General features: G+C 41.8%; 2 protein-coding genes across 2 annotated transcripts in view; one reads left to right on the plus strand and one right to left on the minus strand.

The window, feature by feature from the left end:
• The window catches only part of ANGPT2 (angiopoietin 2), a 71,289-nt gene extending 57,968 nt beyond the window's left edge, over nucleotides 1-13,321 (plus strand). Inside the window, exons 8-9 of the mRNA XM_024223328.3 lie at nucleotides 10,259-10,389; nucleotides 11,987-13,321. Coding sequence (XP_024079096.1) covers nucleotides 10,259-10,389; nucleotides 11,987-12,147 — 292 coding nt within the window. The 3' untranslated portion in view covers nucleotides 12,148-13,321. The remainder of the gene's footprint in view (nucleotides 1-10,258; nucleotides 10,390-11,986) is intronic.
• The window catches only part of MCPH1 (microcephalin 1), a 226,286-nt gene that overhangs the window by 113,949 nt on the left and 98,144 nt on the right, over nucleotides 1-14,193 (minus strand). The gene's annotated exons all lie outside the window — the stretch shown is intronic.

Genomic DNA, 14,193 nt, shown 5'->3' on the forward strand with positions numbered 1-14,193 from the left:
AGGAGCATGAGCTTTCGTGGGTGAATACCCACTTCTTTGGATGCATGGGTATTCACCCACGAAAGCTCAGGCTCCTATACGTCTGTTAGTCTATAAGGTGCCACAGGACTCTTTGCTGCTTTTAGTAAAAATTGGTGTTTAGTAAAAAAACACCAATACCATGGGCTTATAGCCTCTGCACACAGGAGAGCGGAGTAAGCATTCCCTTGCTTGTTGTAATACATCAGCCATGCATTGTCTGTCACAATCCTCCCTTGTAGGTGAGAGAGGAAGTCTGAGGGCCAGATGAATAGCCATCACTTCCAACACATTGATGTGCAGTGCTCTCTCCTGCACATGCCCTTGAACTGTCATAAATGATTCACATGAGTCCCCCCCACACCTTGTTTGATGCATCTGAAATTACCCTGAGAGAACTGTACACCTCTGAACACATTCTCTCTGACTGACCACCATTCTAGAGAAACTATGCTGTTCTGAGGCATGGTGATCAACATATAAAGGCTGTCCCAAACTGGCCTGTAGAGCTGAAACATCCAGTACTGCATAAGTTTCATTCTTAGATGTGCAAATGGAGTCATGTAAGTACAGGATGCCATAAAGCAATATACAGAACCAAAACCTCCAGATATATGTGTTCAAGCCTCTTCTGTCTAGTATTAGAAAAATTCTGTCATCTTTCTTCTGTATCAGAAAGTAACAGGAATAAAAAACCCAAATCCCTCTGGTATTTGCATGACCTCCTCGACTGCTCCTATCAGAAGCAATTTTTCAACTTCTGCAAGACGAATAGCCTCAATGGAAGGGTCCCTGAAGAGTTAAAGGTAGAAGAAACTGGGGGGAGGAGGAGAGGGTGAATCTCGAAAGGTATGGCATAGTCCCTTTCTACAATCTCTAGAACCCATTGGTCTGATGTAATTTGCCTCCATGCATTGATAAAGTGGGCTAGTTTGTTTCGAAAGAAGAAGGTAGACTGATCCTGATTGGGTGTTTCTTGATTCTTAATTTTCTCATCAAAACTGAAGCTTGTTGTTCCACTACAAAGATGATGACAAGAAAGCGGGCTGTTTAGATTTAGACCTTGGTTTGAAAGGCCTCTTTCTACACTGATTCTGGAAAGCTACAGGTTGCTGGTATTGTTGAAATCTTTGACTTGACAAAAAATAAAATAATGAAGACTGGGGGTAGGACTGCTTTTGGTACTAGAAATAAAATAGAGGGCCTTTTCCAAGCAGAGAAAATTAAACCCAGAGAGTGGGCTGTCAATCTCTTGTCCTTTAATTTTTCTATTAATTTGTCTTTTCACTGAACAGGCGCTCCCCTCCTTGAAAAGAGAGCTCCTCCAGTATAAGCCAAGTGTCCAGAGCTAGAGAGGAGGAACAAAGCTAAGCTTGCCTCCTGATAGAGCAAATGATAATGTTCTGGCAGTAGGGTCCAAAGTGTCATGTAAGTTTTGTTAAAACAATGTCATCTTTTTCCATAAATGGAACTGTAGTGGGCCATGACTACCTGATAATTTGCCTTTCCTCCCCTTATGAATCAATCTTTTCCCCTCTCCCTATTAGATGGGGTGGAGTGTGATTGTCCAGATGTTGCCCTGTTAGCGGCAGTGGTCACCACAGTGAATTAGGTATAGGATGTGTATGGAAACATGAAAACCCCTCAGATGGGATCTGACACAACTTGTCAACCTTTTTGGAGACAGGTTGACAAGAGGCAGTAGCAGATCACACACATTTAGCCAGCTGTAGCAAACCATCCAAAATGGGTAGAGATATTCTCCTAAAGGTGGCATCAAGGATATCAAACAGCGTGGGAGAAGTCTCCTCCACAGGCACTGCAGACAGATTCAAAGTGGACGCCATACAGTTCACCAAATTGTGGAACTGCAAAGTGTCTTCGAAAGGAAAGGAGGCTGAAGCCACTCCCACATGTTCATCTGGTGATAAATCAGGTTCACAGTGTGTTTCCATATGTTCCTGCTCAAAGAGGGCAGCTATCCCCTTACATTCTTCCTCAGAAAGCACTGTCTGAAATGTCAATGGCCCTAGAGAAGTTGGATCTGAGGATCTCTGAACTGTTGGATACTTTGTAGATAAAACTTTACCTCTCCATCCACATGGAGGATAACTGACGAATTCCTGAGGTGGCCCTCAATAAGGTCATCAGCCCCAGGACCGCCAGTCTCCCCAGCAACTTGGATTCAGGAACATGCCTACAGGAGGTAGTCCAAAGGGTGGTACAAAGCAAGCTATAGGTCTTTGTGTTCCTCTATCTCAGGGGTTCTCAAACTTCATTGCTCCGCGACCCCCTTCTAACAAAAATTACTACACGACCCCAGGAGGGGGGACCGAAGCCAGAGCCCACCTGAGTCCCTCCAAAGCCCAAAGCCCACCACCTCGGGTGGGGGGACAAAGCCAAAGCCCAAGGGCTTCAGCCCCAAGTGGGGGAGACTGTAACCCTTGGGTTTCAGCTTTGGCCCTGGGCAGTGGGGCTCAGGTTTCAGCTTCCGCCCCAGCAAGTCCAATGGGACTTAAAATGGGGTTGTGACCCACTTTGGGGTCCCAACCCACAGTTTGAGAATTGCTGCTCTGTCTTCCTCCTGGTATTGACCCAGGTCTGGATCAGAGATAAAATGCATCAGAGATGACAGTGGTAAGTCTGAGGAGGAAGGTCTGAGGATCCAGCTCTTTATGGAGACCACGTACAGGTCCACTTTATGGCCTCTTCTTCTTAATAATAGACAAAGATTATGATGGATCTTGGAACCAGGGAAACATGCCTCCTTTTAGAAATCTTGCATTTCACACTCAGATCCAATGCATGAACTGGAGCCAAAAAGTGAACTTGGGCTGCATGGTGACAGACCTTTCCAGAACCATGGATGTAGCTCGGGGTGGGCAAACTTTTTGGCCTGAGGGCCATATCGGGGTTCCGAAACTGTATGGAGGGCCAGGTAGAGAAGGTTTGCCTCCCCAATCAACCTGGCCCCCACCCGCTATCCGCCTCCTCCCACTTCCCACTCCCTGACTGCCCCTCTCAGAACCCCTGACCCATTCAACCCCCCCCTGCTCCTTGTTCCCTAACCACCCGCTCCCAGGACTTCCCACCCCTAACCGCCCTCCCCCCCCCAGGACCCCAACCCCTATCCAACCCGCCCTGCTTCCTGTCCCCTGACTGCCCTGACCCCTATCCACATCCCCGCCCCCTGACAGGCCCGCTCGGGACTCCCATGACTATCCTACCACCCCCTAGCGGCACGGCAAGCTGAGGCGGGGGGGGGGGCAGGGGACAGCAGAGGAGGGGCGGGGGGCTAGCCTCCTTGGCCGGGAGCTCAAGGGCCAGGCAGGACGGTTCCGCGGGCTGGATGTGGCCCGCAGTTTGCCCACCTCTGATGTAGCTGGAACCAACACTGGAACCAAAGCAGGAATTACAGCAAGTCTGAAGACTTGAACAACATCAGATCCAACATTATATACAAATCCATCTCCATTGCTACTAAATTTGGAGGTGAAACAGGTCTCTGCTTTAGAACGATATCAGCCATGTCAGAATTGGACAGAATCAATAATTCTGATGCATAGGAAGTGGCACAGCCAACAGTGGCCGCTTTGTTCTATGTATCTTTTTTCGGTGCTACACCACTCAGAATTGAAGGCGCTGATGGCCCCAGTTCTGACACACTGATTGAATCTTCCTGGATCTGGAAGTGGAAGTAGGAATTGACCTTGGTCCTGCAGTTGAGGGGGATCCATCAGGATCAGAAAGTTGCAAGGCATGAGGTACGGCATTGGTGAGGATGATCAAACTGTCTCTTGACCTCTCTTCTGGAACTAGGGCAGTCGGATCTGACCATGCAGCCCCGGTTTGGACATGTGTAGCCTCAGGAGCTTTACTGAGGAAGCGCAGGAATTGAATCCGGTCCCAACAGGGGTTTGAGTTTCTTGGAACCCTTCAGTCACTGGAACTCACAGGAGCCACGACTGGCCTCTGAGACCTTGGATCTGAGGACTGATCTGATCCAGAAAGTCTAGCCTTGAGAGCTTCCTTGAGAAGGATCTTCAAGTGAGTCTCCCAGTCCTTGCAGGCTCTGGGACTAAAGGTTCAGCAAATCAAACATCCAGAAGGTGGGTGTTCTCCCTGGCAGTTGAGGCACCGCATGTGGTTGCTTCCTCTGCTTTAATTCCACTATAACCCAGAACGGCAGAAAACATTAAATATACTAACAAACTACCACTAGAAGAAAGAAAGGCTTAAGGCTTAAGAAGAAAAAGGCTTCAGCTCACAAACAGATTGAAGTTCACATCCATCATGCACACATGGTTGGAAGGAACTGAGGGGGTGAGGGTGCTCTAGCTGACACTGCTAGGAGGAGGTTCCACCAAAGGCAGCTCAGTACCCCATAAATGGGAATGTGCAGGGCCACTCAAAGAACTATCAATATCTTACCCCCAATTCCCCCAACAAAAGTTGGATCTTAATGCCTAAATAGTATGTGGTTGTTTCAAATCCAAACCAAATATTTTCTCATCTAGAAACAGACTCTATAGCAGAGATTTTATTTTTAAATTAAGGCACTATAATACTTATAAGGACAACCTTTGCAAAATGGGTCATTACCCTTGTCCATTTACATTATTAAAAAATAATTACTGCAAACTAAGATGGCTGTCTGCAAATAGATACTTCCTCTTGAAATGCAAGCAAGTATTTGATGTGCCATAAAATTCAGTGGTTTAAAGTATATTTTATTTAACATTATAAAAAGGATATACATTTTAAAATTATCTTGAAAATATTCAGCTACGCTGTAATATTCATGGCATAAAAATAATTTCCTTTTACATTAGTAAGTTTTTTAAATGCTTCAAAGAAACAATGTAAGGGGAAAAAATGATATACTGATCCACTTAGCACAGGAAGATATATGGTCAGAAAAAGACTAAGTCATGAGATCTAGTTCTACTCCCAGCTCTGAGAGACTTTCTGGGTGACTTTGGACATGGCAACTTATTGTCTTGGTTTCTCCATCTATATAACTGGGAGAATTATAGCTATCTATCTGAAAAGGAGACTGTGAACCTTAACCTTAACGTAATGCCTATTAAGTGCTTTGAGATCTTTGTATTTACAATCTCTCACTTTCTATCCAAATTATCATCATTGGCCAATAATTTATACTTAGGTTTCTAATTTCATATGAGCTTCCCTTGGAGATGCTGGTTGCTGAGCACTTTTGGAAATAAGGCCATTGTCACATTTCAGGGTGCAATCCAGGCCAGGGAGAGGCTGTGTCATCGCCTGTAACCTGGGTGCTTCACAATGCTTTGCTATTGTAGCTCCCAAACTGGGCTTCTCACAAACACCCTAACCAGGGTTGCCAACTTTCTGATTGCAGAAAACCAATTGCCCTGCCCCCTGCATCACTCTTTCTCAGAGGCACTGCCCCCGCTCACTCCATCCCCCCTCCCTTTGTCGCTCACTCTCGCTCACTTTCAGCGGGCTGCGGCAGGGGATTGGGGTGTAGGATCTGGGGTGGGGCCAGAAATGAGGGGCTTGGTAGGGGGCTCCAAGCTGGGGCCAAAGGTTTTGGAGTGCAGGAGGGGACTCAGGGCTGGGACAGAGGGTTGGGGTGTGGGACAGGGTGTGGGTTGCAGGTTCCGGGGAGGGAATTTGGGTGCAGGAGGGAGCTCAGGGCTGGGGGTTGAGGTGCGGGGTGCAGGCTTCAGGCAGTGCTTACCTCAGGTGGCTCCTGGAAGAGGCTGGCATGTCCCCCCTCCGGCTCCTAGGCAGAGGTGCAGCCAGGTGGCTCACCATGCTGCCCCGTCCGCAGTTGCCACCCCCACAGTTCCCATTGGCCAATGGGAGCTATGAAGCCAGCACTTGGAGTGGGGGCAGCACGCGGCGCCTCCCTAGCCACCCCTGCACCTAGGGACTGCAGGGACATTCTGGCTGCTTCCAGGAGTTGCAGGGAGCCTGCCTTAGATCCGCTACGCTGCCAACTGGACTTTTAACAGCCGGAGCCACCAGGGTCCCTTTTCGATCAGGCGTTCCAGTCAAAAACCGGACGCCTGGCAACTCTAAACCTAACAGCATGCAGCTCACGTGCTGAGTGTCTGTGTATAGCTACAGGCCTGGCCCAGCAGCAATAACATTGGCTGCCTGTCAACAACACTCCAGTCACATTCTGGCTTTCATCAGCCTTGGATACTACCTGCAGGGTGACCCCAACACACTCTTAGTCCTGAATTTTCCCAAAAACGTGTGTTCTGCACTTTCCAGCCCTCTCCTGTTCAGATATTAGAGGTCCATTGCCTCTGTAAGGGGTCAATATGCAACAGTTTGCTACTTTAACTGTTCAGTTTAAACACAAAACTGGATTCGTTTTATTAAAAAAATAAAACAAGTTTAACTACAAAGAGATTTTAATTGAGTACAAAAATATAAGGTATTAGAGTCAGAAATGGTTACAAGAGAAATAAAGATAAAATGTTTTTTAGTAGTTAAACGTAACAAGCTAGACTTGGTTCAAGGTAAAATCCTTACCAGTTTCCCAGCAACATTACTGACCAAATTCTCAGGTCAGTTACTCCCCCAAAGTCAAAGGGCTGGTTCCTTTGTCTTCTTAGATGAGAGAGAGGGAGAGAGAGATAGGTTGGGGTGTTTTTGCACCTCGCTTTTATAGTCCAGTCACCCTTTGAAATGCATTTTCCTGAGGATTACCCCTAAATAAAGTTCATTCCAACTGTGAGGACGGAGACATGAAGTCTCATGGTTTAAAAATGTCCATGTTGTTTGCTAAAATTCAGATAGATCTGTTCTTACCCCCCCCTTCATTGCCAAACAATAGTCACTTGACAGGTGATTGGCAATCAAACTTTGACACCTGGCTAGAGGAGGCAGGTTATCCTGTGTCTTTGAGAAACCGGTTTACCCACTCCCCAGACTTGCTGGAAAACACATGGTAATCAATTTCAGCTTATAGTCATAACTCCTAATACATGTTTCGTATATATATTACGCAAGAATATTGACGATCTGCGTGTTATTAGATTTTAAATGATACCTCAACAAGATGTATTTTGCACAACAATTATTATAATAATGTGGAGGGAGTGAATATTGGGGTGTTTTTGGTCAGAGCCACTTATTTAGGTAAGTGAATATAGACTTTAGATTCCTAACTTTAGAAGACCTTTTAAAAATAACTTTCATCAATTATGCACTTGCAATAGACGTGACTTTCTATTTGAAGATCTCAAAGCATTTTTCAAGAATCAATCAATTAAACTTCACAAACCCTGTGAGGTAAATTTTCAAAAGCTCTGAAAAAAATCTAGTTAAGATTAATCACACCAGGTTTTAAAAAATCCAAAGACCCATTCAATCAAAATCAATAAGAGTTCACATTTATATATAGCCTTTTACCCCACAATACCCCAAAGTGATTCACAAACTTTACAAATATATGATAGCCCCACCCTAATGGAGCCTTCGACAAGGCAGGAAAGGAAGGAACTAAATGATGGCACACCGAAACAGGAGAGGGGAAACTTAGGCCAAAACCACCTGAGAAAAATCTATGCTCTTCAGAAAGTTGCAATGGGATCTTTCACATCAAAAGTAGTTTCAAATGGTTATTCACAGGTATCTTGATTTCAATCCAACCATTTCTTAAATCAGTGACTAGAATAATGGCCTGTTTACATCAGGCATTGAACAATGTTTGAAAACTAACCCTAGACTTGTACATAATGTTTGGAAACTGTCAACACTGCACAGACAAACTATGTTAGAAATTGGCTTAACTGGATCAGTATTTGAAACCTAAGTCTGAACTCTTTAAAAAAAAAAAAAAAAAAAAAAGTTCAACATCTACATTAAGCTTTTTCTAACATCACCTACACTTTTAAAAGGATATTTCAAAAAAAGATAATCTGTAATAAGATCATTAAACTTTTAAAATCCATTGTTATTGATAAACATCCATATTTCCTTATATGAAAGCATAAGGAAGTGTGAAATGGTTCAAAATATTCTGTTTATAATTGCCCAACACTCTTTAAAATAACTTAAAAACTAATTAACATTTAGAGAAAAATTCAGCATTGTAATAAAACTGACTCCAGGATGATGGTCCTTGATCTAATGACATTCTACAGCAGGCAGGCACATAGCAAGATCAAGACAAGTTTGAGAAGAAATTAAAAATTCCTTAGAAGATCAGTCCTATCTCTTAAATAAACAAGATAGCTCTATACTACTTGATAATCACATGATATAAATCTTTCAGTTTTTAAAAACAATGTAGTAGCAGCCTCACTTGAAAGTTAGACTTGTCATATGACTATGAAGTGCTATATAGCCTACATCTTCCCTCCAATATTTGAAAATTAAAATCATTATTGTTGACCATGAATTGATTTGACATTTTTTTTTTAATTCTCAAAAGATTTGCAAAGGAAGAGTCCCTTTGGGAAGTGGGAAGGAAAGGACAGAGAAAATCAACCTTATTACCAATGAAATTTTACTCATCACTGATACACAGTTTTCATATTAGACTGCCACAGCATGTTAATACCAGTTACTCCTGAGGGCATTCTGCACCAAAAAAATTAATAATTCTGTGCCAAAAAATTAAAAATTCTGCACACAATATTTTAAAATTCTGCAAGTTTTATTTGTCAATAAATAAATGCAGAGGCTCCAGCGTGGCAGTGGGGAGCACAGGCCACTGGCTGTACGAAGGTGGGAAATCACTCTACTGCCTCCCCAACCCCAGGACATGGACTCAGGGGTGAGGCTGCACCTGACCCTGCCACAGCACAAGGCCTGGGCCTACCCCAGAAACACCCTGGGGCCATACCCTCTGCACCAGGTGCGGGGCAGGCAGACTCAACCAGGCAGGATCCACATGTGGAGGGGCTCAGTGTGGGGGGATCCAGGTGTGGGGTGAGAGGATTCTGTGTGGGACAATCTGGGTGCAGGCAGCTCAGTGGCGGGTCTAGGTGTGGAGATCTGGATGCACAGAGGCTCGTGGCGAGGTCGAGGGGGGTCCAGGTGCAGGGACAATGGGACTCTGCAAGGGCTTCCAAGTAAAGGTTGTTGGAGCCCAGCAGAGGGGTCTGGGTGTCTCAGCGGGAGGGGGGGGTCTGGGTGCTGGGGGAGTGGGGTTTGGTGGGGGGAGGATCTGGGTGCAGCTAGTTGGCCATCAGTGGCATGGGGGTCTGGAGGTGGGGGCTCAGGGTGGTGGGGGGGGGGGGGCATCAGGGTGAGGGTTTGAGTACAGGGAGCTCAGTGGGGGTGGTCTGGGTGCAGGTGTGAGGGTCTGGAGGCAGGGGGTTCTGAATATAACAGGTGAGGCTTGGCAGGGATGTCTGAGTATGGAGGTCCGGATGCATGGGGGTTGTGTGGATGGAGGGAGCAGTTCCCCGTACAGTGACCCCCCAGACCCGTAGGAGTGATGGGGCAGGAAGCAGGGGAGGATGCTGAGCTTCCTGGTTTCCGGGGGTGGGTCTGACACCTTGCAGGGGAAGGGGAAGGGGAAGTCCTGTCCTCTTCTGCCTCCAGCCCAGTTGGGACTAGCAGCTGATCCCAACTCAGGGTAGGAGCCACTGGCTGGGGTGTCCCTAGCCCCACGGTGATTTACCTCTCTGCTGGCTGCTCTGGGTGCCTGAAACGTTGTATGTGCGCTGCCAGGGAGTGGTGCATGACTGCTCTTGCAGCTTCCCTTTGCGCCCCTGTCAGAAAGTCATTTTTCTGCGGGGAAGCAAAGAAATCTGCAGGGGACATGAATTCTGTGCAGGCGCAGTATTCCCCCAGGAGTAACCCAGTGTAAGAATAGGGCAGGGAGAAAATTAGATAGAGGATTTAAAAATCCATTACTAGTATTGCTTATATGTAATGCACTTTAATATTGCAAGTTACTATGGTATTAGTTCTTCTTACATAGAGTACATTTCTCAAGGATTATCAATATATACCTCCTTATAATCTCTGTTTATCTAACACAGGTGGAACAAACATCTATAAAAGCAGAGGTTATTTTATCTCTTCAATATAATGTTATGCTGACAGTGTTATTGTTCATACCAACACAATACCCTTCAAAGAAAGTTTATAGCCGTACATTAACAAGAGGAGAATCAAACTGTTGTTTAAACAGGATATTTATTACAAAAAATGTCCTCATTACTGTGTAGATCAACTGCCATTAGCTTCAATCTAACATTTGTTTTTCCGTTCTGCACTTCTACAGGATCCAGCTTAAAGGACTTACTGGGACAGCGGGCAAAATAAGTAGCATCAGCCAACCAGGAAATGATTTTAGCACAAAGGATGCAGACAATGACAAATGTATTTGCAAATGTTCACAAATGCTAACAGGAGGTAGGAATGGTTTTCTGTTTCGCAATCTTCCTATTTTTATTGGCAGTAAAACAGTCCATGAGGTAAATAGATGGTAATTTTGACGTATTAAATCCTGACTAGTGACAAAGTCCAAAACTCACAATTGGAAATGCTAGTTCAGTGAGTTCAAATTTTCTATTTTACCATTTCAAAGACAGCTCAGCTAAAGTAAAAATGAGAGGAGTTAAAATTGGGAGGAAATAGGCCTTCATTCTCTCACAGCTTGTGCAACAACAAGGCCTGCTATTGTGAAACTGGTATGAACAGAAGACAGCAGAGTGCGCTTCCAAATAGCATGGGAAAGTAGCCCAATGATCAAAATGCCCCCCAAAAGTATCAGGAATCATCTTTTTAATCAACAAAATGGTTTCTAATTGTTTAATTAGGCACAAGAAATCTCTAGTGATCCTATGGGAACTAAGCATTTTATAGGCTCTTTAAAAGTATGACAATTAGAATGTAGTTGTCATGAAAGAATACATTTCAGTAATACAAAACATTACTTTTTTCCCATATTTAAATATAATTTGAAGTAAGAATACATTTACTCAAAGCATACCAAAATTATTATGTAGGTGGATAAATTCTGGATCAATTTTGTTCACACGTTTATTGACATTACATTTTAGATTGTTTCTGTATCTTAAAGCAGGTTTAACTTTCTCTATAATTCTGCAATCCAGTCACACCTTCTGTAATTTAAATGTTGCTTAAGAGCGGCACACTCAATTTACAAAACAGTGATCTGCTTCCTGAGTGTATAGATTGCAAGTCTGAAGGCAGTTTAAATTTATCCAAAGGGAGAACTGGATTATTGCCTTGTAAAACACAGCACTCCTATTACCATCAGTATAACAAAAGTGTAAAAATATTGTTTTTACTAATAAAAATAAAGTTTCCCTATTCCTTACTAACAACTCAGGACAAGAAGCGAAATTTGAAGAAAAAGATGTGAAACTGAATATGTTTAGCTACTTTTTTCTCACCATTCCTTTATGCAGAGTTCAGCTAGCTGTTTCAGTACTGAGGGGCTTAGAAATAGTGCACATCTTTACAGACTTTAAGCACTGAAGCAAACTGAATTCGCTGCAAAGGAAGCAATTTTCATTTAAGTAGAAATGTAGACTTTACAAGTGCAAAATTATATAATCTTGAGAGAATGCAGAAGGAAAAAGATACAATATCATGATTATCCTCTTCAAGCCAAATTCTGCCCTTAGATCTATCACCATCAACCTCTGAAATATGTAGTAAGATAAACTTTTGAGGAGTTGATTGAAGCCCCCTCCCTTATTTTACAACCACATCCCATAAAATGCTACAACTCCTACAGCTAAATTTTGTAGTGCATATTCCTCAAGTATGTTACTCTGCTATATACATTTCATCGTGGTTAAAGTTACCAAGGAGGAGAGATCTGGAGGCACATGAGTGAAAACTAGGTATTTTAATATTCCCATATTTTTTCTAGTTTCAGGATCAGGACACTGTAAGGTATTTGTGCATACAATTTTGAAAACTACCTACACTGATAATTTCATTATTTCAGATTTTTGTTTGTTTTCTGTTCTTACAGGCTGGTGGTTTGATGCATGTGGTCCCTCCAACTTGAATGGAATGTACTATCCATTGCGGCAGAACACCAACAAATTTAATGGTATTAAGTGGTATTACTGGAAAGGATCAGGGTACTCTCTAAAAGCCACAACTATGATGATCCGACCAGCAGATTTCTAAATGCCCTTTGCATTCTATGTGAATTGTGTATTGTATAGTCTTCAAAAACTACATTTGCCAAACATTTAAACTCACAGCTGCAATTTGTCATTTTCCAGCCCAGAAAACATACACTAGTATTCTGAAGGGATCAATTTGTTCCAATTCTTGAATTGTGATAGTCTTCATCAGTTCAAGCTCACATTACTCAACTAGACACAGCAAAGTCTAAAACATGAAATAATCTGTGTAACAATGATTTTGGCAGAAAGACGAAGTAAAAAGGATGTCCAAGAAACTGTCAGACAATTTAAAGACTTTGTTTTCTTGATCATTTATGTTGTGTGTGTTAGTAAATAACTGGAACTGTGAAAAATATCTAAAAACTTAGTTTTAGAAATGTGCCTTTGTGCTCATCACTGAACTTTAAACATTACATTAATATAAAACTCTCCTAACTTGCAATCTAATCTAGAACTATTTTTCTATCCCATACCTTGTTTGTAGTTTATGTACATAAAAATATATAGTGCCTTGTAATTAGCTCATTGTCATAATTAAAGGATACATTCCTTTGCAAAGACTTCTTTGCAAATAGCGTTTAGACTTATTTGGGGCTTTTCTTTTAGTCCACATCAGTTTATTTAACAATCTTAGTAGAAATAGTATCTCCATTTAAGTGCTTTGCATTTATTCTTGGAAAATACTGTGTATAATTGATCACTATTTTATGTTTTTTTTTAAAAAAATTATCAGATTTTTGTACTTATTACTGTTGATATTTTAAAGTACAAACTCTCCTGCCAATTATAGTATGGTATCATGTGTTTCATTACATTTTCTATGAAGATTGCACTTTTCCCCCTTTCTAGTTGTTTAATGTATAAAAACTGAGAATTAAGTATTACATAATGCTGTTGCCTCACTTAAAACACCAAACAACTGCTGTTCTCCATGCAATTAAATATCACCTGGTGATGTTTGTTTAGACCTTTTGTAAAAAACAAGCTAACTTTAATAACTTCTTTAAAACCAATCTGCTCTTTTATGGAAAAAAGCTCATGTTTATTTCCTAAGATAAATTTTATTGCATTTTAGAAAGAGAAAGAAGAGAAACCTAAAAATATCCTATGGACAGACAGTTTTTCTGTGTGGGAAATAGCTGTATGAGACTCAGGCAATTCTGAGTGTGGTGATAATCTAGGCCTCAATGTATATCTTTAAGTGAATAAATGGCTTTATTGGGTGATTTTTCCCTATGTTTATTATAACAATATGCTTAAAAAGTATGTATTATACGTTATTGATAGAAATGCTAAAATTAAGGTTCAGAAGACACTTCTCTTCTAAACACTTTTCAATATTTTATATAGGTCACACCAAAAAATTACTTCTGGGTTGAAATTTCTCATGCTTGGTATCAGCCCCAACATGACAATTTTAGAAGTTTTTCATTGACCGCTATTGAACTTTGAGTTCCAAATGTGACACAAAAAAGCATGTTTCCGGTACTGAACATTTTCTAGATTTTTTTGAGGCTCATATAACAAAACATGTTAAAGTCTTTTTATTTTTCTATATGCACATTACATCAGTAATTGTGACTGATGTTGAGAAATGAGTTAAAAAGAAGAACCATATTGTTGTAAATCAACTGCTCTCAAAAAGTTACCCAGTTATATGCTTTCAGTGGCAAAAACAGACTGCTGTAGTAGTAGCAAGTAATGTATCAGAATTATTCAAGGAGAATGGAGGCAAAATATATATTATGAGACTTATAAAAATAATACTTCATTGTGATTTATATGAACCCCATGAATGAACAGTTAATTGAGTTGTCCTAACAAGCATTTTACATAATAGGCAAAAAATAATTAAGACCGTTATTTAAAAATGTAATATTACTTCTACCAAGCTTATAACATTCTTCTTCAAACATACTAAGTCAAAAGATTACTTTGCAAATCACTTCCATAAAACAGCTGTCTTACAATGGTATGATACTTTATCCCCCATTTTTAATTCAATAGATCACCAAAATACTCATAATAGTTTTATTCATATGAA

This window comes from Terrapene carolina, unplaced genomic scaffold (assembly GCF_002925995.2).
Source record: "Terrapene carolina triunguis isolate 2854851 unplaced genomic scaffold, T_m_triunguis-2.0 Scaffold42, whole genome shotgun sequence".
In the NCBI taxonomy this organism is placed as follows: Eukaryota; Metazoa; Chordata; order Testudines; family Emydidae; genus Terrapene; species Terrapene triunguis.